The 22752-nt window shown below is 42.5% G+C and overlaps 2 protein-coding genes across 2 annotated transcripts in view; both read left to right on the top strand.

Annotated features, from left to right (window-relative positions):
* The window catches only part of GUCY1A1 (guanylate cyclase 1 soluble subunit alpha 1), a 35999-nt gene extending 23348 nt beyond the window's left edge, over positions 1-12651 (top strand). Inside the window, exons 4-9 of the mRNA XM_028742993.2 lie at positions 226-284; positions 1964-2673; positions 3524-4009; positions 4508-4651; positions 8691-8845; positions 10010-12651. Of these exons, the coding sequence (XP_028598826.2) occupies positions 226-284; positions 1964-2673; positions 3524-4009; positions 4508-4651; positions 8691-8845; positions 10010-10211 (1756 nt within the window). The 3' untranslated portion in view covers positions 10212-12651. The remainder of the gene's footprint in view (positions 1-225; positions 285-1963; positions 2674-3523; positions 4010-4507; positions 4652-8690; positions 8846-10009) is intronic.
* Positions 12652-22341: 9690 nt separating this feature from the next.
* Positions 22342-22752, top strand: part of GUCY1B1 (guanylate cyclase 1 soluble subunit beta 1) — a 43656-nt gene continuing 43245 nt past the window's right edge. The window contains exon 1 of the mRNA XM_028743703.2: positions 22342-22498. Within this exon, the coding sequence (XP_028599536.2) occupies positions 22496-22498 (3 nt within the window). The 5' untranslated portion in view covers positions 22342-22495. The remainder of the gene's footprint in view (positions 22499-22752) is intronic.

The raw sequence follows: 22752 nt of genomic DNA on the forward strand, positions 1-22752 counted from the left end.
AAAAGCATTGGCTTGCTTAATAGTTTTTCTGCAAAATTGCTTAGTTAGCAGATAAGAAAGAGTAAATTAATTTTGGAGTAAATGGGAATCTAAAGTTTTCTCCAATTAACTTTGTGAATTGGGTTGCTTATCTGTTGTTTTATTTTTTTCAGGTTTTATTACCTGAAAATTATTTTTTACTGCGGATTAGGTAGTTTTTAAAATTCTGTTTTGCATCATTTATAGGAATTCTGAGGAAAGAGAAGACTTTGAAAAGCTAATCACTGACCATGCAAATGCATCAGGTAATGAGATATCTATGGCAAGCAATTCCACTTAATGCAATTAGTTGATGCTTATTAAACATTTGAAGTGGAATAAGTTCTGCACACACCACTCACATTTGTGACCAGCAATAGTGATGGATCATGTTGATGCAGTTCATATTTTGAGGACACAGTAGGAGATAATAAATTACTTTCAGGGCTAACAGTGCAGTCTTCATTATATGGTGTTGATTCAACCTGGTTTTGGCTACTGTGGGAGGTTGACAATACGAGCAGATATTTTCTAGTGCAATTGTTAGTTTAAGAAAATATTTGTGTTGCAGAGGATTTGTATTTTCTAGGCACTCACTCAAACTACTTGGTTGCTGAGAAAATGTTATCCTTTCTGCTTTATTGTTATACTAAGTGCTTTGTGTCTATTACAAACAAGCACATCTGTTGCAATAGTGAGTATATGTGCCTTTAAAAAAAAGCTTCATTTTAATTTTTTTAAAAAATTCTATAGCTCAGGAATGGGAAACCTATGGCTTTCAATGTATTCTTAAACTCCAACTCTCATCATCCCTGCCCTGGAACTGATTGGAACTGGAGTCCAACAACATCTGGAGAGTCATAGATTCTCCATCCCTGCTTTAGAAGGAGAGCACTCTCTCAAGCAGCCCATAATACTTAAAGTGATTAAATATAAACAAATCTGCCTTCCTCCCCAAGTCATTTGGTGAACCCTTTTGCTTTGTTATTTTGCTTTTTTGCATGGGTAGCTGCACACTCCTTCCTCTTTAGTATTAGAGTACAGTGGTACCTCGGGTTAAGAACTTAATTCGTTCTGGAGGTCCGTTCTGAACCTGAAACTGTTCTTAACCTGAAGCACCACTTTAGCTAATGGGGCCTCCTGCTGCTGCCGTGCGCCACTGCACAATTTCTGTTCTCATCCTGAAGCAAAGTTCTTAACCCGAGGTACTATTTCTGGGTTAGCGGAGTCGGTAACCTGAAGTGTCTGTAACCTGAAGCATCTGTAACCCAAGGTACCACTGTACACACCTCCTCTGCAATGTCATCTCTCTGTCATGAGGTGATACAGGAACATTTTGGCATTTCTCCTCTAGAACTTGCACGCATCATGTGTTGCTTTCCAGTGCTCAAGTGCCACCTCAGACTCCAAAATCCATGTTTGCTACCAAATGCTTAGTTCAGCTCGTAGATTTTAGTAAACTCTAATCCACTTCTTTTTTGTCCATCTGGAAGGGCTCTTATTCATTGTCCTCCATTAGAAATGGTTGCCAATTTTTTGCTCAAAACAAATAGACGTGCAAAGTTGTTATAACTTGTCCAAATGATTTCTAAACAGCTTACGACTATAAAATAAATCCCTAATTAAAATACCTAACATAAAAATTCCTTAGTTAACATATACAGTAAAACAATTAAAGACGTAACAATTAAAAGTTTAAGATATTTAAACTAAAATAAAATTGCAAAGCAAAGTCAACAAGTACTTTGCTCCTACCATATGAGGTTTTGTGAGAATGAGAGGAGATGCCTCCAGAGACTGATCTGAAATGGCTTTGTTAGTTTGAAGATGTTTAATAGAGGAAAACAGGTTTGGGGTGAAAGAAAATGAAGCGCAGAAGGATTAAAAAAAAATCAAAGGCATACTGTTTAGAAGAATGCTGGTATAAAATGTTTTAACTTTGCAGGAGTTCCAGTAAACATTATGAAGGAATCACTTGGTGAAGAGCTTTTCAAAATATGCTATGAAGAAGACGAACATATCCTAGGAGTTGTCGGGGGATCCCTCAAAGACTTTTTGAACAGTTTCAGTACTCTTCTGAAGCAGAGTGCTCACTGCCACGAAGCAGAAAAAAGGGGCAGACTTGAAGAGGTCTCAATACTGTGCTTGGAAAAGGACCCAGATTTCTTAAACGTGTACTATTTCTTTCCCAAGAAAACAACCAGCCTCATCCTGTCTGGCATTATCAAAGCAGCAGCTCACATTTTGTATGAAACAGAGGTTGAAGTGACGGTGATGCCCCCTTGCTTCTGCAAAGATAGCGCTGAGTTTATTAACCAGCCATATTTGTTGTACTCTGTGCAAGTCAAAAGTGCAAAGCCATCTTTATCTCCCTGTAAACCTCAGTCTTCTCTTGTGATTCCTGCTTCCATGTTCTGCAAGACTTTCCCATTTCATTGCATGTTTGACAAGGATATGGCTATTCTGCAAGTTGGCAATGGTATAAGGAGACTGTTGAGTAGGAGAGAATTTCAAGCAAAGCCAAACTTTGATGAGTGGTTCGAAATCCTGGCCCCTAAAATAAACTCCACGTTTAGTGGGATCATGACAATGCTAAACATGCAGTTTACTATAAGAGTGAGACGAGGGGACAGCGCTCTTAAAAGGTCAACAGGGGTAAGAACAGGTTTATCATATTTATATTTCTTATTTCTTCATCCCATCTCTAATTCAAGTGTGCAAATGCAATAGTAGCTTTGGAAGTATTAAACAAGGCAATGAATGACTCCTCCTCCCATTTTGGGGGGCTTTGACATCGGGAATTTTGAATTTGAAGTTTCTCCTCATGTAAGTTTCTTTTCATAGCAAAAGCGCAAAAGTGAAAGCATAAAAAATTCTTGCATTTATTTGTTAATGCTTCCATTCACAATGGAATGCTTGTTTGAAGTAAGCTATTCTCCACTTGTTACATTTGTTTTGGGGTCATTCCACTTTGGACTGCAGGTGAAGGGAATGCATGTTTTAACATTACCTCATGAGGAAAAGTCCGTACTCATGGAAAACAAGCATGTCAGGGAGAAAGCTAGGTTAAAACTCCACCTTAAGATATATTTCAATAAGGAGGTTTTTTAAAAAGCAGACAATCACAGGAGAGCATGTAAACATATTGGCCCTTGCCAGAAAATCTGTAGGATAGCATGTAAGCTGCATCCAGACCCTACTCTGAGTTTTCTAGCTCCTATTGACCCCTATTTGTGCATGTGAGGTGCCTCTCCTTACCAAATTACCCAGTGGGAACAATAGTTGTTAAGTTCCACCTAGTAGAGGGACAGCCCCTATTTATCTAAAGCTCTTCAGAGGTGTTGAGATTTGTGATTTTATAATAATCATTGAGCTTCTAACCCAAAGCAGGTTGTCTGGAGAGAGTTTGGTACTATGGCTTAATAACTTGGCTATCACTGCATTAGTAAACTTCCATAATGCTCCAGAAGTCTCACATCACCTCATCTTTCTCTCATTGTTTCAGGTTATGGACCTTAAAGGACAGATGATCTACATCTTTGAGTCCAGTACCATCTTGTTCTTGGGATCCCCCTGTGTGGATAGACTAGAAGACTTTACAGGACGTGGCCTCTATCTTTCAGATATTCCGATTCATAATGCACTTAGGGATGTTGTTTTAATAGGAGAACAAGCCCGAGCTCAAGATGGACTGAAGAAAAGGCTAGGAAAACTTAAGGCTACTCTTGAGCAGGCACACCAAGCCCTTGAAGAGGAGAAAAAGAAGACAGTAGATCTTCTGTGCTCTATTTTCCCAGGAGAGGTTGCACAGCAGCTGTGGCAAGGACAAGTTGTACAGGCCAAGAAATTTCATAATGTGACAATGCTTTTTTCTGACATCGTAGGGTTCACTGCTATCTGTTCCCAGTGTTCACCTATGCAGGTTATCACAATGCTCAATGAGCTCTACACTCTCTTTGATTACCAGTGTGGAGAGCTGGATGTCTATAAGGTAGAGAATTTATTGCACCAATTTGTCCTCCTAGAGAGGGGAATCAAACTTGTAAGGTTATTTGAGTGATATAATGCAACTTAGAGGGGATGGTGTTAATCTGGAATAAGTCATTTAACAAATTATATACCTCAGAATGCAATCCTTGGTGCATTTAGTGTGGAGTAAATTTTCTAGCTTCATTGGCACTATTTATGAGTTAATGCCTCTAGGACTGATGATAGAACCTCATGGATGGTGGATGAAAGATAAATATTTTGACATTTTTGTCATAATGAAACACCACAGTAAACCAGATTTTACAGCTCAAAATAATCCGCTCCAGCAGCTGGCAAGTTGCATCGTGCAATTAGCACACCAGAACTCAAGTTCATGTGAATCTCAAGTGGGTGGGTGCGCTTTGGAGGGGACAGAGTTATGGACAACCCTTCCAAGTGTGTTCTGTGTTTTCTTCATGTGATTTTACTTGTGTTCTAAGTTATGTATTTTAATGTTCAGGTAGAAACCATTGGAGATGCATACTGTGTGGCTGGAGGCTTACACAAGGAAAGTGAGACCCATGCTATTCAGATTGCATTGATGGCTTTGAAAATGATGGAGCTGTCCAATGAAGTGATGTCTCCACATGGAGAGCTCATCAAGGTTAGCATGTTATCTCAAATTCACTGAACTGCTGATATTTTAAATACTAGCTGGTAGAAAAAAATGTTCATTATTTTCAATTTTTAGTGAAGTATTACCTAAAATGCTTTTCTTTCACAATGATTTAATTTACCTCATGACCAGTGCTCTAAATTCATTTGTGCTTTTCTGTGCAGAATTGGGACCAAACCAGGTGTGATGTGAAAGATCCATGATCAAACCACCTATATTTTAGAATTTGTTTCATAGTACCGGGTATTTGTATGGTGGGAGGTGCTCTTTTGAGGGCTGGAGAAAGTGGCTTTAACCCTTCCCTCATGCTACTTTCCCACAAAAGTTTCTGTTTGCCCCACAAATACTTGATTTGTGGTGGTGACACCTTTGATACTGGCTTAGCTGATGTGTTGCCACTGGATGTTCTGTCGCTCAGAGTACAAAGCAGTTTGAAATCCAGATTTTGTGGAGAAAGAGAAAGTTGTGTTTGGCTAGAAGGAAACCCTCTCACGGGGTCATGACATAGATTGCCCCAAACCAAGGGGGCTGAAGAAAATGAAAAAGAGCAGAGTAAGAAATGAACCAAGACAGGAAGCTGAAGGAATGATAGGTGGCTTGGGAAAAGGGCAGGGGAGATGGAACTGAGAGAAGAAGAGGATAAGCAGCCTGAAGGAAATTATGGCTGGGGGACCACAGTGCTTAAAGTCACTGTTTAAAGTCAACTGCTTAAAACTATTGGCTACCTCTGTCCAAAAGGACTGGTAAGGTCAGGGGGCAGGGTTGCTAAAGAAAGTCATACCAAGGTGTGGAGTTCCTAGGAGTTATTCCAGCTGCTCTTTCTATGGCAGCATTATCACCTGGCAACTTTTAGAGAGTAATGAGAGCCCCAAAGGGGCCAAGGACTGAGTTTTCAATATCGATCTGAACTGCACACCACTTTCTTTGGCTGCAAGATTCTACAGAAAAGATAAATATGCCTTCCAAAAATTATGTTTGGAAGATTTATTTTCAGCCCAGGCAGCATGTGAACATGAATCACCAAGTGGACATTAATAAAAATCGGGAGAGCACTGCTGGTCTGCTAAGCTCATCTTGCAGTCACTGTTCTTGCCTTCCAGTACAGTTACCAATGGCCTTTCTCACAAAGACACTTTGTCTAGCCAGAATCTCAGGGCCATCTTTCTTCCCAGACTGCTAGAATTAATCTTCTTTTCCACTTGAGTTTCCACTGGTGTCTCATCAGCCCTCACAGACCTGATCCTAGGCTGACATCCCCTCTACTTTTCTGTCTCTTCCTCTGTTTTATCTCCTTTCCCCAGCAGGGCAGTTTCCCACCCTGAGGCTGCATTCACATGGCAGTTTATACCATGTCCTTGATGGTTTCCTAACTGTGAGATTTCAGACAACATAAGAGCCACTTCCAGAAGTATAGTGGAATATAGTGAACTATAGTCAAATACAGCACATGTTTAGCATTCATTTCCATCTTATTTACAAATGGGTTTCTTCTGAAAGCAAATTACATGGAAGTGAGCACTAAGCGTGTACTATATTCCACTATAGTTCCACAATGCAACTTAGCAGTACATTGTCATAGATAGTGCTATTGGGAAATGTAGCCCTCAGACTCCACAGTCCTATTCCATAAGGTTAGACTTTCCAAGAAAGGGACTTCATGTGGTGACTAGTGTGTTATCTATCCCTAACAGCTGGCATATGGGCTTAGCTCTTGGACCTTATCAGTTGAGGTTGTTTACACTTAATGTTTTCAACACACTTAATAATAGTCAGCTCTTACAATATTTGACACTTGCTGTGTAATTGTATTCTATCTCAAAAGCTATCTCAAAAGCAAACTACTAATATCCTAAATTGAGTTTTCATTACTGTTAATCAGCATTCCTCTGGAAAGTCCCCTGGGTGCCCATAAAACCACGTTAATGTCATTGTGGATAGCTCAGTTGGGAGGGTATGAGACTCTTAATCTCAGGATTGTGGGTTTGAGCGCCACATTGGGCAAAAGATTCCTGCATTGCAGGCGGTTGGAGCAGATGGTTATCATGGTTCCTTCCAACTCTACAACTTTATTATTTATCCCTTGCTTTCTTGTGGCCTACTAAGTATGAAGCATCTGCTAGTTTTAGGCATAGCATGAAGAAAAGCAGTTCGTGCCTCATGAGATATTGTACCTTGCAACTCAGCAAATCCTAAATTGGTTGTGGTTTCACTATAATATGGGAGGCACTTGGCTTTGCCAGTTCTCTAAAATTCCAAAGGCACCGACCCCTCCAATTCTTGGGTAACACCTGTGAAATACACTTGGAGTCGAGAGTGGATTTCATGCTCTTTATTCAGCTCATAGTGTGAAGAGGAATGGAAGTTCTCCCAGAATGTCTGATTTATATATATTATTTACACAATGGGCCCCACATGATTGGCTACCCCCAGAACAGGCTGCTATCCGCAAGCCCGAAGCCTGGGGGGCGCTGAGCTCAGCGCGCCCCAAGCTTCTGGGTGCAGGCAGCTCTCCGCTAGCCATCCCATGGCTTGCGGAGAGCTGTGCGAAGCCTGAAGCCTGGGAGGCTCTGAGATCAGCGCACCCCAGGCTTCGGGGTGCAGGCAGCTCTCCGCAAGCCGTGGGAGAGCTGCTCGAAGTCGCGCAGCTCTCCCATGGCTTGCGGATAGCTTCCTGAAGCCTGGAGAGTGAGAGGGGTCGGCAAAAGCGAAAGCCTGCATTCGCCCCATAGGACGCACACACATTTCCCCTTCATTTTTGGAGGGGAAAAAGTGTGTCCTATAGGGCGAAAAATACAGTAACTATGGGATTCTCCTGTAGGCCAATCAGGTTGTGGATTCACTTCTATCTGGAGCTGGATTGGGTGGCTCCTGTGGACCAATCAGACTGCTGCATTCTGGGTCCTATTGTTCTAGGACCTATCAGACTGCTGCATTCTGAATCCTATTCAACTCAGTACATAACAACCTGCCTTCTGTTTTCTGGGCTTGATCACTTCACTAGCAGGTGGATGGATCCTAGTTGAGAGAAATATTTATATATTTATCTATTGATTTCAGGCTTCTAGGAACTGGAAAACATGTATGCATTGCAGAGTATTTTGTTGGATTATATTAGTAAAAGTTTGAGCTGAGATTTGAATATGCTTCCATCAGTCAGTGCAGGCGTTCTCTTGATCCTTTGGGCTTGTGTAAAGAACTTTCAAGTGATTGCCAACACCAACCTGTAAATTAGGAGACTATACCTTGAACAGTAATGGTATTCTGATTGCAGCTTTGTACATAATTTCTACTATGCAATATGCCCTTGTTTATGAACAAACTGCAAAGAGAAGACAGTGTGCATATAACTCTTGAGAGGTGTTTGTTTTTGAAGAAACAATATAAATAACTAATTTTTCTAGCTGTAAACAAGCAGCATGCTGCAAAGTATTTTGTTGGACATGGAAGAATAAATTGGCTGCATAGTATTTATCCTTTAAATGTAATTGTAGAATACAGAACAGGATCGTAAGTCATGGTAAGTACTTGATTTGAGGGGAAGCCAAGATGATAGAACTGTTGAAATAGTCTTAAAATTTGAGAAACACGTTCCACAAGTTCCACAAGTTCCTACAAGTTCCCACAAGTTCCTAAGATAGTTCCCACAAGTTCCTAAGATAGAGGTTAATGGACTCGTTTCTCAGAAAATGGTCCACAGAACACCAGCTCCATTTGTCCCAGCAAGGTTTGCTGGAAAAGAACAAAACCAAAACTAACGTTCTGCATCAGCCGTGCCTGTTGGACTGTACTCAGACATCTCTGCACAAACATGCTTTGTTTAGACTAATGGTTATTCAGAGTAAGCATCAAAAGAAGTTTTCTGTTGTTACCATCTGACTACTGCTCTTCAAATTGCACTGCTCATACTCCTGTCATAATCCACAATGATTGCAAATGAGCTAATAAAACTTACTGCATCTTTGATAGTTTGATTTTTGTCAAGTGTAACAATCAAACAATATTATATATCTCCTTTTGTTTTCAAAAGATGCGCATAGGTCTGCATTCCGGCTCCGTCTTTGCTGGAGTCGTCGGTGTTAAAATGCCGCGGTATTGCCTATTTGGAAACAACGTAACGCTTGCCAACAAGTTTGAGTCTTGCAGCGTACCTAGGAAAATAAATGTCAGCCCAACAACCTATAGGTACAGTAGTTTACTATGCAAAGTTCTTATACTATGCAAGTTGTGGCTTGTTAATCACTTTCACATTTATCTGCAGCTTTCCCCCCTTTGCAAAGTACCGCATTGCATTCTATGATATGGTTCTATTGAATTAGCAGAACTGTGGGGTGGGGGGAAGAGGTTGGAAGAGACTGTTTGCATTTAGATTTTGTGCTTGTTGGCTTTGTGCAATGCTCAGCAAGAGAACCAGTGTCAGGAATGGATAAACCTGAATGTTATGGAAGGTTGAATAAAATGATCAAAAAGTGATGTATTTTAATTTGGTATTGTATGCTTTTTGCCTTTTCCTTTTAAATTGTAAGTCACTTTCAGACAATTATTTTTTTTGCTGTAACCAACAAGCAAAACAATAACAAATAATAGAGTCTTATTACCTATTATTTACTGCATTTATTAACAATTGTATGATTTGCAGTACAATAAAAGCTTACATAAAACTATTCCAAGAATAACAAGAATAGTTAAACAATTGCACATACGTAAACGTCGCACATTTGACAAGCTAAGCAGGGTCCGTTATGATTTCAAATTGGATGGGGGACCATGTGGTTGGGATTCCTGCATTGCAGGGGGTTGGACTAGATGACCCTCTGTTGGTCCCTTCCAATTCTATTATTCTATGAAAAACATTGTTTTGAAAAAGCATATACAACAATTAAAAACAAGCAGATACCCTTTGATTCCAGTAAAAACTTGTTCAGATGGGAAGCCTATATATGAACTAGCAATTTGTTTGTATTGATGGCAGATACAGCACACCATCGTGCATAAAAAATTAGGGATCGCCGCACAATGTGATTCATAATGAAGTGACGTAAGACGTTATGTCACTTGCATTTATACCACCAATGCAGTAGTTTAATGCATGCATAAAGCTTTGCTGTGCAGAATTCACTTGTCCTGGGGCTTTCATTCTCTTCAATATCAGAGACAGATATATGCATATATTAGAAACGTGAGAAGAAATTCTCCAGATCTTTGCATTGCAGTGGTTAGTTCAGAGTGAAACTGTCGCCCTCCCATGCAAAAAAGCAACAAATATGAATTTGTTTTGATAATATTGATCACCATTATTTAAAGGTTACATATATATTATATTTAACCGCATTTCAATTTTTCTTGCAGGTTACTAAAAGATTATCCAGGATTTGTATTTACTCCTCGTTCAAGGCAGGAACTTCCTCCCAACTTTCCAAGTGATATTCCCGGGATCTGTTACTTTCTTGATGCTTACCTTCAAGGAACAAATTCAAAGCCCTGGTTTCAAAAGAAAGACACTGAAGATGGAAAAGCAAATTTCTTAGGGACACCAACAGGAGTAGACTAAGCTGTGCTTTCTTGCATTTTCAGGATGAGTTCTGTATGAACTGAACATTCAAAAAAAGGAAACATGACAGCACTTTAGCTTGTTAACACCTGAAAGCCAGTATTAAAATTACCAAAAAAGGGATATTACATGCTACTTTTAATTTTTATTTTATGTAAAAATATATTAAGTCAGTGGCAGTTTGGAAGGGTGAGAAGCAGGAGCGGCCCATATTAGTGACACCTCATGTAACAACGAAAGGGGAAAAGCCCAGGCACCTAATATTTCTTTTCCTCTTGCAAACAGCTGCTTTACGAAGGTGAGTCTGATAAGGGCCCCCTACTTCCCTAGAGTATGCGCTTGACACTTCTCTCGACTTCCCAGTCTTTAGGAATCACTTCTGGAGGGACAGCATTCAAAATAAGCAGAACTGAGTTGCTTGCTATATGAACAGCATAACACGTAGCACTGCTCTTTCTTGAAATATGCAGTGGAACCTCGAGTTGTGAACGTGATCCGTGTGGAAGACACATTTGCAACCTGCAGCGTTTGCAACCTGCAGCACCGCGTCTGCGCATGCGCAGGTTGCGATTTGGGTTCAGCATGGTGCTCAACCCGAAATTGCGTAACCTGAAGCCTCTGTAACCTGAGGTACCACTGTATTCGGGTTACATAGAGTTGCTTAACCAAGTTAGTAGAGTTGCTTAACCAAGCTAGTGCTCACCAGGCTTCTCAACACCCAAGTGCCACTGCTGGCACCAAGAAGGATGGGGGAACGGCAAAGTGGGCAGGGAGTGTGGTGCATGCCTGGAAGAACCAATTCAATGCTTCCATCGCCATGTCTGCACCACACCAAGCTCTCTACCACCTCATCTCTTTCTTGGTAACTAGCAGTGATGCTTGGCATTGGGAAGCCAGATGAGCAATGCCACATTGCCCACTGTTAGTTTTAAACATGCACATGGAATACATTGCAAAGAGAATGCCTACCTAGGTGCAAGTGGAATTGGTGTCTAGCCTCTCATCCTCATTCTGCCTAGGGGGCCTCACAGATGCTACAGTACCACCGAAGGAGTAGCCTGGAATGACACTACAGGCCACCATTCATTTGATGGGGAGAAGTTTGTTTGGTTCATGAGCGGGGGAAGCGAAAACATGTCCAATCTCAGTTACTTCACACTGCAAGCCATGCAGTGTACCTTTTCTTAGTTTCCATTTACAGCCCATTATTACTATAGTAGTATTTTTAAATGTATAGCAGAAACAAAATTGACATTCAAGTAGCCCCATTACAGTATTTTAAATGAATCTGAACTATTCCTAATCTTAATTCTTCCAGCACCATACCTCAATGTGCTTTTTGTTATGTGGTGAATTTTCACACGGTAGCTCAGAATGCATTTGTAGTGCACGACCTTCACGTTGCATGCATACAGAATGCGCTACAGATCTAAGCCCCATGTGTACACTGTGATACTTTATGCATTTGCACTGACACAAAAAATGGCTTGGCTGGATTTTTTTCTTTCTTCCTTTGCATCCTTCAGTCCTGGCAATTAACAAAGAGAGTAAAATTGGTAAAATACTGACCAATTCTGAAACTAAGCTAGGAGGAATTTTTCCTTTTAGAAACCCTTTTTCTGCCACACTTTGGGTCCAAGCAAGTCTATGTAGTAAGATCTCCTTCCTCTGTCCTTCTCTCCCCCCATCTCAGACTTGTAAATGTTCCTCTTCATTTATACAACTCCCTGAAATTATTCTTGACATACCTGTCTGGAAATGGAATTTCTTTTTTCTCAAACTTACTGCTCTGACTTCTCTACTTCCTACAGTTTCCTGTTTCTTATCTCATGTGATGTGTCATCGTGAATATGTGTCATCAAAAGAATTAGGAAAGAGAGGAAAAGACATGATGGCACAACCTCAATTTTTGATTAAGAGTTTCATGCTCTTTTACCAGCTGACAAACGCATAACCTGGCCAAAGTGTCCTAAAATATGGGACATCCTTTTTCACTGCATTGCTGCATCATTTTAAGTAAAGCTCTGTTCAGTATTAACCATTTCCTGAAAGGCACAGGTTAATCAGATATTAAAAGGCCAAGCATTTCACTTAGACTGCAATCCTATGCACACATACCTGCAAGTCCCTTTGAAGTTAATGGGACTTAATTTTGAGTAGGCCTACATTTGATTGCTCATGCATATATGGTTATCAGCTGTTTTCAGTGCTAGTATACAGATATGCCACTTACTGCTTCCTGAACTTCTTTCACTGTCAATAAATTATACCAATGTGTGTGTATATGTGTGTGTATGATTATAATCAAATGCTAAAACCTCTGTAATCAAACTTATAAATCTGATTTCAAGGGGAACAAATCTCCCTTGTTATGTATTATAGCAATAAATGTTTTCTTTTCGTTGCTATTTAAGTTTATTTTAAAGTATAAAGTAAACTATTCCACAGTATCGACCATTTCTAAACAAATTGCATTGCATTCATTACAGAAGTGTAAGGTGTGTGTGTGTGTGTGTGTGTGTGTGTGTGTGTGTGTATGGATCGTGTACTCATGTTTTGATATATGATGACTTCAATAAAAGAAAAAACACTTGTACAGAACATTTTTTCCTATATGCATAAAAATGTAAGGCTGTCATCACGCTGCATAAACAGCCATGCCAACTCCAGCATAATGACAGGGTGGAAGGCAGCCTAGCCAAGTTGTTTAATGGAAGGAGGGGTTTCACAATGCAATTTGGAAAACTACTCTGTGAAGTCCCCACCCCCATTCAATGTAGCTGGAGTGAGGTTTAACAAGGGCACTTCAAAATACCACTGTCTGAAGTGGACGGATAGGTGAGGGAATGGGTGAGGTAGTGGAGCTGGCCAAGTTTGCGGGAAGGGTGGTGGTGGCAAAAGGGTTGGATGGCTTAGGTTGAGTGAAGTGAACAGGGGCAGTAGCTCCTAACTGCATAATAAATGTATAAAGAAGCCTGCCAGTCTTGTCCTAGTAAAGGTCGGTAAGGTTGAATCATAAGACAGCAAGATCATGTAATTCAAGTTCAACCTTTTCCTTCAACTCTTTATGGATCCTACCCAACACTTATGGAGCAGAATGGTGCCAAATTCCAGGGCTCTGGCACAGTCTGAATGAGGAAAAGTTTTCCATGTCAGGCCATGGCATATCCCTGCTAGACTCCAGTGAGAGTGATCCGACATGGGTACAGATTGTAAGTTATACTTTGCTGACCTGGAAAATCAGTAGGTGAACCCACAGCATGATAAAAATGTCAAAGGGGCCCTACAAAAACAGACCAAAGATCCAGTATTCTCTTTCCCCAAATGGACAACTAGATGCTTCCAGGAAGTTAACAATGAAGAACATAAAGTCAGTAGCTCTCACCTAGTGTTGCTCCCTAGGATACAGTAACTAGAACATGGGGAAGCAAACTAAGGCCCGGGGGCCAGATCTGGCCCAATCGTATTCTAAATCTGGCCCGCGGACGGTCCAGGAATCAGCGTGTTCTTACATGAGTAGAATGTGTCCTTTTATTTAAAATGCATCTCTGGGTTATTTGTGGGGCATAGGAATTCGTTCACTTCCCCCAAAAAAATATAGTCCGGCCCCCCACAAGGTCTGAGGGACAGCAGACCGGCCCCCTGATAAAAAAGTTTGCTGACCCCTGAACTAGAAGCATCCTATCCCTCCATCCTGATGACTGATAGTTCCACACTCCATGAATTAGTCTAAACCTTCCTTAAATTTATCTAAGCTAGTGGCCATCTCTTTATCTTGTGCCTGTGAATTCCATAAATTTGATTAATATATTCTTTGTGAAGAAGTGCTGCATTTCATCTGTCCTGAATCTACTACCAGTCCATTTTCATTAAACGACCCTGTAAGTTCTAGTGTTATTAAATAATAACACTGTGTGTGTGTGTGTGTGTGCGTGTGTGTGTACACATGCATTGATGTATTAATCACTGTCTTGAGGCAGTTTACATATAAAATAATTAAACACAGTTAAACACTCAAAAGTACAAAAGAGATAAAAAAGAACATTGAAAATAAGACCAAAATTCCAACAAGTGGACACTCGTGGTAAAGACCCACTTATCCAGCTGGGAAAGCCTGTCAGAACTAAGATGTCTTCAATTGTTTCTGGAAAGTGTAGATAGTGGATGCCTGTCATATTTCAACAGGAATGCTAAGATCAAACCTCTCCATTATGAAGGAAATCAGCCCTGAGTGCTCACTAGAAGGACAGATCGTGAAGCTGAGGCTCCAGTACTTTGGCCACCTCATGAGAAGAGAAGACTCCCTGGAAAAGACCCTGATGCTGGGAAAGACCTTGATGCTGGGAAAGGAGAAGGGGATGACAGAGGATGAGATGGTTGGACAGTGTTCTCGAAGCTACCAACATGAGTCTGACCAAACTGCGGGAGGCAGTTGAAGACAGGAGTGCCTGGCGTGCTCTGGTCCATGGGGTCACAAAGAGTCGGACACGACTAAACAACTAAGCAACAACAACTTTCCACAGAAAATGGGCAGCCCTCCTCCAAGTTACTGTAGAGTGAGCTTCTAAGATCTTTGGAACTTGTAGAAGAAACTCCACAACCACAGTCACTTTCCCTCCTAAATTACTCCTCTCCCCTGCTTTGCACACACAATGCTTTAACCTTTTCTCCTAGGGAAGATGCTCCAATCTTGGTTGCTTGTTTATCTTGGTCCATCTCTTTTTTGAGATGGAGCAACTAGAATTGTACATAGTATTCCAAATGTGGCTACCTCATAGATTTGCAATGCTACTGATGAAACAAGCATACAGAATTGTTTCCCTGTTGTGTACTTTTGCCATAAGATACACTGATGGCTTCTGTTGTATTTAGAACCCAATATTGTGCCCAGATGCGGGTGGTGCTGTGGGTTAAACCACAGAGCCTAGGGCTTGCAGAGCAGAAGGTTGGCGGTTTGAATCCCCACGACGGGGTGAGCTCCTGTTGCTCGGTCCCTGCTCCTACCCACCTAGCAGTTCAAAAGCACAAAGTGCTAGTAGATAAATAGGTACTGCTCCGGCGGGAAGGTAAACGGCGTTTCCGTGCGCTGCTCTGGTTCGCCAGAAGTGGCTTAGTCCTGCTGGCCACATGACCCAGAAGCTGTATGCCGGCTCCCTCGGACAGTAAAATGAGATGAGCGCCGCAGCCCCAGAGTCGTCGGCGACTGGACCTAACGGTCAGGGGTCCCTTTACCCTTTACCTTTACTCTTGCCATAAGATACACTGCTGGCTACTGTTGTATGTAGAACCCAATATTGTGCCCAGATGTTGACTGCTTTTTCATGTGCATGGCCTGGCCTACTTTGGTGATCCTATTTGTCTCTCCTTGCAGTGGCCAGAAATAGCTGCTTTCCCACCTCATTTATTTGCATAAAAGGGCTGCAGACCTGAAACCGCTTAACTCTGGACCAGTTCCAGGTGACTGAACAGAGACTAGTCAAGTGTAAATTGTTTTGAGGGTTCAGGCTTAGAGAGGCAGGAAACGTATCTCCTTAGAGTGTGAGACTCCAAAAATAGAAACTCAGCTGCCATTTATAGTAAGGCTTACATCAGGTCACTGAATCATCTTGCATTTTATTCTCTCTCTTTTTACTTCTAACATGGAGCAGAAGTTTTTTTTAGGGATCTTAAGTCAAAGCCTTTGAGCATGACCATACTTTCAAGACTGTATTTCATTTCTAACAGTAATAGGACTGGAAAAAAATTAGATTTCAAAAAATGGTTCTAAGCCAAAGTCTTATTCTATGACTTGAGGTAAATCTGTTGAAGCTAGATTTATAGAACCACAGAACTGTAGAGTTGTAAGGGACCATTAGGGTCATCTAGTCCAACCCCCTGCAATGCAGGATTTTTTTGCCCAACGTGGGGCTCAAACCCATGACCCTGAAATTAAGAATCTCATGAACTATTGACTGAGCTATCCAACTGGGATCTTTGCACTTTTGATACCAGTTTTGCACTTTTGACTTTTCTCAATGACAGTATAAGATCTCAGTAGATCTCAGAATGATTGTACTCAGTGAAGGAGAAGAGCAGATCCATGCCTGGTGGCCTGTCTCCATAAAATCTGTCATTGCCACCTAAACATGGGGCAGGGGGGCACATCAGTAACAGGAACATGGTTGAAATGTTCAGTTGCGTTCCTAATGATCCCTAGCATGGAATTTGCTTTTTTTCCAAAACTGCCACACACTGGGTCATGTGTGCTTCCCATCACACATTGCAGAATACTTTGGCGGCATGTCTAATCTCATGTTCCAGCATAGCTGCATATTTAACCTTTAGATCCATCCTTTACATTTAAGAGAAAACATATCTCAGGCTGCTATCTCTAGATATAGCAGGGCATTCAGAGCAGTGGATCATCTGTGTTTGCCAGAGTCATAGGTGCAGTAGTTCTGGTTGTTAGTAACGTGTTTTCCTACATGGAAATGGTGTCCATCACATTAACAGAGTTTCCCTTGAACTGCATGGCTGGATGGTTGTTTAAAATGATGCTACTTCGTTTAGAAGGATGCCAAAGTGTGTACACACAGATGATCCACTGCTCTGAATGCCCCATCATATCCAGATACAGTGGTTTGAGCTGTGTTTTCTCCCAAATACAAAGGGTGGATCTGAATGTTAAATATGCAGTTGTGCTGGAACATGAGGTTAGACATACAGTCAAAGAAATAATAAACTGTGCAGGAATCTGGAATAAAATAAACAATCCTCTAAAGATATATGTCCCATGGGCTTCAGAGGTTTTGATGCTGACAGCCAAATAATCTCTTCTGCTTACACAAGCAAATGGTAATGAACCCTTACTTCTGCTAAAGTCTTCACTGCAACAAAACAGTTTTCAGAGACTTAAACTGGGAATGTTGGGTTGTGTTCTGCATACTGTAAAGATACAGTTCTTCTGCAGCTCAGATGAAAACTACTTTGCTCTACTAACTTTGTGGAGGAACATACATTGAGTCAGTTCTAAAGCATCAAACTCAGCACCACTGTCCTCTTCCACCAAGGCTGTCTCCTGATGGCACTTGAACAATGTATTATGTTTTTGTGGCTTGCAGGAGGACTATGGAATATAGGGGCTCTTGGTTCATACATCTCAGTATTGTCTATACTGCTCACAGTGGCTATCCAGGATTTCAGAGAGGGGACATGACCAATTCTGCCTGGAGACACCAGGGATTGAACCTGGGTCCTTCTGCTTGCAAGGCCAATACTCTACCACTGAGTTATGGCCCTTCCCCGATAAGGGAAATATATTTATGGCACATATGGATCACTGACCTATGCACAGTTATCTTGGACACAGATACTGGACATTGAGAGCCAGTATGGTGTAGTGGTTAAGAGCGGTAGTCTCGTTATCTGGGGAACCGGGTTCGTGTCTCCGCTCCTCCACATGCAGCTGCTGCGTGACCTTGGGCCAGTCACACTTCTTTGAAGTCTCTCAGCCCCACTCACCTCACAGAGTGTTTGTTGTGGGGGAGGAAGGGAAAGGAGAATGTTAGCCGCTTTGAGACTCCTTAAAGGGAGTGAAAGGTGGGATATCAAATCCAAACTCTTCTTCTTCTACCTTGGAGGTATGGTGAGGAAAGACTTCACAGTGGACCTTTCCTTTATTCTCTTTCCTCTATATCTATTCTTTTCTGTCTGCTGCATTTTGACCTTCTACATAGCCTGTTGCCAGCTGAAATTTCCCAGCTTACAATGTTCCTTTTCAGCCTTAGGCCCCTCTTAACTTGCAAACATCCTTAAAACCTGATCTTTGATTCGATGGCTTTTGAACATCTGCATGTTCTCTGGTTAGAAGTTCATTTGGAATGGATTCATCTTCCATCCGGTACAGATGACCAAGTTGAGATGTCTGAATGAGAAGAGTAATTGACTTGGCAATAGTGCTTTCTCAAGCATTTCAGCAGCGACTATTTTGGCTTCTCCTTTAAAACGCCGGATGTGCTGAAGGCAGTCTGTTTAGAAGGTGTTGCATGATCTGTGATCAGTTCCAGGTTCTCCTGAATTAAAGACTGCTCTGATGATACAATTCACTGTTATTATTGAATTATTAATCACCTTCTAAAGCAGCATCTCAAGGTGATTTATACACCAGATAATTATAAAGAGTTAAAAGTACAAAAGCAAAGCTTTTGAAACGAGACTAAAACCCTAACAAGTGGACACTTGCGGTAGACCCATTTATCTAGCTGGGAAAGCCAGTTGGGACAAAAATTGCTTTCAGAAAGTACAGATAATATCTTGACAGCAATGTTGTTCCACAGCGCAGGAGCAGCCACACTAAAAGCCCTGCTCTGAGTTACAGCGGAGCAGGCCGCTGAGATCTTCAGAACTTGCAGGATGAACTCTTCTGCAGACTGCAGAGGTGTATAAGACAGGGGTCAGCAAACTTTTTCAGCAGGGGGCCGGTCCACTGTCCCTCAGACCTTGTGGGGGGCTGGACTATATTTTGGGGGAAAAGAAAGAAAGAAAGATGCAAGAGCACCATGAGCCCCGGTGCCTGTTTACCTGTGTCTTGCTAGCAGCAGGGGCTGGAAGTGGCAGTGGAGGGATGATGAGCGGCACGCAAAAGGGCTGCTTAAAATGGAATCTGCTCGAGTGCTGCTGCTGCTGGCACCAACAAAGCCCAGTCCACTTCCTCCTCTAGGCAGGGCGGGGAGAAGCCAGGAGGAGGGAGGGAGGTGCCGCCACCATCATGTGAGGGAGAGGGAAAGAACGTGTGCGCTGGCGATCCACGCAGCAATTCCTGGACCATCCGCTGGCTGGATCCAGAAGGCAATTGGGCCTGATCCGGCCGGCGGACCTTAGTTTGCCGACCCATGGTATAATAAGAGATAAGACAGTCTCTCAAGTAACCTGGTCCTGAGCTGCATAGGGACTTAAATGTGAGTACCAACACCCTGAACTTGGCCTGGGTGTTTTTTGCAGGGTGTTTTTTGCTGGTGTTAGTTTCGCCCCACATGCAACCTACCCACTGTGCTTTGTGTCAGCTGCAGCCTCTGGAGCAAGACCTGCCTGCCCAGGAGGAAAACTGAGGCAGCTGCCACGGGGGCCCCTGCCATCTCCACCATCAGCAAAGAAACAGTGGTGGCAGTTTCTGGAGAGGTCTTCCCCTAATCTCACCAAAATCTTGTGAGATTTCACCACAACCCATTGTCATCACTGCCACTTCACCACTGTGCAACCCAGGTAAGGAAGGCTGCAGAGGAAGTGGGGTGGCAGGGGAACATCACCATCCTGTTTTGCCTCAGGTGGCAAAAAGGGACATGCAGCCTCTGCTCCGGACCTTCCCCAAGGCTAACCCCATATAGAGTGCATTGCAGTAATCCAAATGTGAGGTTCACAATGCATGGAAAACTGTGGTTAAGTTATCCTGATCTAGGAATGCCTGCAATTGTCTTATCAACTGAAGTTGGGAAAAGGAGCTCCTAACTGCCAAGGTGTGCAACAGTGGGAAAGGGTGGGGTACTGAAAACATGTATTGCAATGAATCTGATGATAATTGTACTACCTGTTTATAGGAAGCTGTTTGCAATAAAATATACTTATCTTACAGCCCAGTCCTTTGCATGGTGACTCTGAAATAAATACTGATGAATTACATACAGCTTACTTCTAAGTACGTGTGCATAGGATTAGGTTGAAATCACATGCTCGCACCCTTAGAAGTAAGTCCTAGTTGCATCAGTGGGTCTTATTTCTGAGTGGATCTGGATTATTCTGTAATTGTCAAATACATTTCCTCCAGGTAAGTCACACTGATTCTACAGAGATGATTTAAGAATTATGATCATCATATAACTTAACCATTTCTAAAATTTGCTTTATCCAGCAAATGTCCAGAAACATTGTCTTTAAACCCCCTCCCTGCTGATCTAATTCAATAATTCCTCCACATTGTTCTACTGTTAAATCTATTATTTCTAGATATATATAAGTTAAAGCATGGTTAAGTGCACACCGGGATATAACAAACTCAATTAGAAATTTGAATAGTGCAGATTCAGATAAGGATGGTTACTAGATGTATCTGCTGAGCTTCTCAAAACAGCACATAGTAATTGCTTTGACTGAATCTAATATATTTCACAATCCATCTTTTCTCATTCAGCCTGCACAGCTCTGGGTGGGTCAGCAGTGTTAATCACTACAATCTGCATGCAAGTCCAATATTCAAAGCACACGCTCACATGTCTTTGAATTCCTGCTACTGCACTTGACTATTCTGACCTTTATCCATTACATTTGAACACCAGAAGGCACCAGTTTGGATCACTTCCCTATTGGTACGTTTCCTGCCAAGAGAAGAGTTTATTTAACCTTCATTTCCCAGTAATCATGATGGCCTCTTGCGGGTATGTATTGCAAGAAAACAGTAATTAATTCCTTTCCTTAAGAGTCTGTCTTGGGTAATGAGCATCCTGTTTTTCATTGTCTCAATTTTTATTTTTATTTTAAATCTTCTTATAAGGGGGAGTTTAAGAAAGCATTTTTAATACCCATGGCAGTTTTTGGCCCTCTCCCCATTTATAGAAGCCTAGTTTTAGAATGGCTAACTATCACCTCCAGTTTTTGATAGCCAATTTAAGGATTACACTGCAATCATTCCTTTTCACATAGGAAGAATCTTGGCCAGTTTTGCTCTTTAAGCCCCAACTATCCAGCTGCAATACTGCCACTGGTTATTTTATTATTATTATTATTATTATTATTATTATTATTATTATTATTCCCAATACAGCTTTTCTTCTGGGATTGTTTTTGGGTTTGTTTGTTTTTTAAAAAAGTCAATATCTTCAGAGATTGAGGAAGGATGTGGGCAGAAAGCTTATAAACTATACTTTCATAATGTTCATTTGGAGATGAGGGTACCACATCCAAGTGGCAAGGGCAGCACCCCTGATGAAGACATGGAATTGGAAAGATACAGATACACAGTTTATTGAAAGGACAGGAGCACTGGCAATAGCAGAGCCAGCCTGTCCATGTGGCAGAGCAAGGCAGCTGACTTAGGCAGAAAATTCTGAGGGGTGGAAAGTGGCTAGAAATGTGTGCCATGTGGTCTGCCCTGCAGCCTCTAAGCCAGCTTGCTGCCCTAAGGGTGTGGTGGAGGCCTCAGTTCCATCACCATCAACCACCTGTCTGGTTTCTACTTAGATTCTGTGCAGAGAATGGGGAATGCACCATCTTGCCCTTCACATCAGGCAGGAAAATGGCTTGGGCTGCCCCTTGACAACTTTGCCAGAATCCACATCTCAATCGTTCTAATAAAATCTGGAAAATAACAGTTGACTAGTGGGTTTAGAGGAGTGACAGCTCTCAGCGCAGCCAGGGTGACCTTTGGGTAATTATTTTGGAATCGGAATCATCATCACAACAGCGAAAATCCTAAATGGAGTTATAAGCTGTGAAAATGCAGACAGAGAGGATAGTTGAAACAAAATAATAATAATTAAAAAATTCCTTCCAGGAGCACCTTAGAGACCGACTAAGTTACTTATTGGTATGAGCTTTCGTGTGCATGCACACTTCTTCGGATAGAGAGGATAGTTGCCACTCTTCCGAAATACAAAGGGGGCTCTAGAAAAGGCTTAATAACAACGCACGAATGATGAGCCAAAATGCTGAAGCCGGTGGGAACGGGAAGAGCAATCGTGCCTGTTAAATATTTACCATGCAAGTCTCAGAAAAGCCACTGACTAGAAAGGTGAGTCGATGTATTAATCAAAGTAAAGCAAACAGGTGAGCAAGTCCCTGGGAAGCAGCCAAGAACAGAGATGGAGAGAGGGAGAGGAATCTGGCCCTGGGCGCACACGCACATCCCTCAGGATGACTTCAGGGCAGCCTGGTTTGCATCAGCTGAAGCGTCTCCTTGGTCCCCCCCATTGTCAAGGCAATCACGTCTCTGCCTCCGGTGTCGCCTCTCCCAGCACTGTCGCCACCAGCCCGCATCGCCCTGCCTTCCCCATCATTCGCCACCCCCTCCCCTTTCCCCCCTCCCACCCCGGCAGCATCCGAATTCCCTCCTCTGCTTCCGATTGGAAGCCACCCTCCGGGCCGCCGTCGCGATTGGCTGCGTTGGGGTGACACTCAAGAGGGCGCATCGAGGGAGGCCGGCGCGAGAAGCCGCTGCTCGCCTGCTCGCCGCCGTCCTCGTCTTCCCCTCGCCTGCCTATATCCCCGCGCGAAGCTGCTGCTGCTGCTGAGGCGGCGTCACCGCTCCGGCAGGCGCGATGGTGAGTGCGAGGCGAGAGGCAGATGCGCCACAGGCTGCCGGGTCGCCTTTATTCGGGGAGGGGGGAAGCGGCTCTTCTGGCAGGGATGGGAAGGGAAGGATGTGTGATAAGGAGCGTGGCGCTGGGGACGGGAATAGCTTCGGGGTGCGAAGCGGGTCGCCAGCGGGGAGATGCGGCCGCAGTTGGGGCTCCCCCACAGCCGCGCGCTTTTATTTCCTGGGCGCAGTCCACCTGGAACAGGGACGGGGGTGTGA

Source organism: Podarcis muralis, chromosome 9, assembly GCF_964188315.1.
Source record: "Podarcis muralis chromosome 9, rPodMur119.hap1.1, whole genome shotgun sequence".
NCBI classification, from domain to species: domain Eukaryota; kingdom Metazoa; phylum Chordata; class Lepidosauria; order Squamata; family Lacertidae; genus Podarcis; species Podarcis muralis.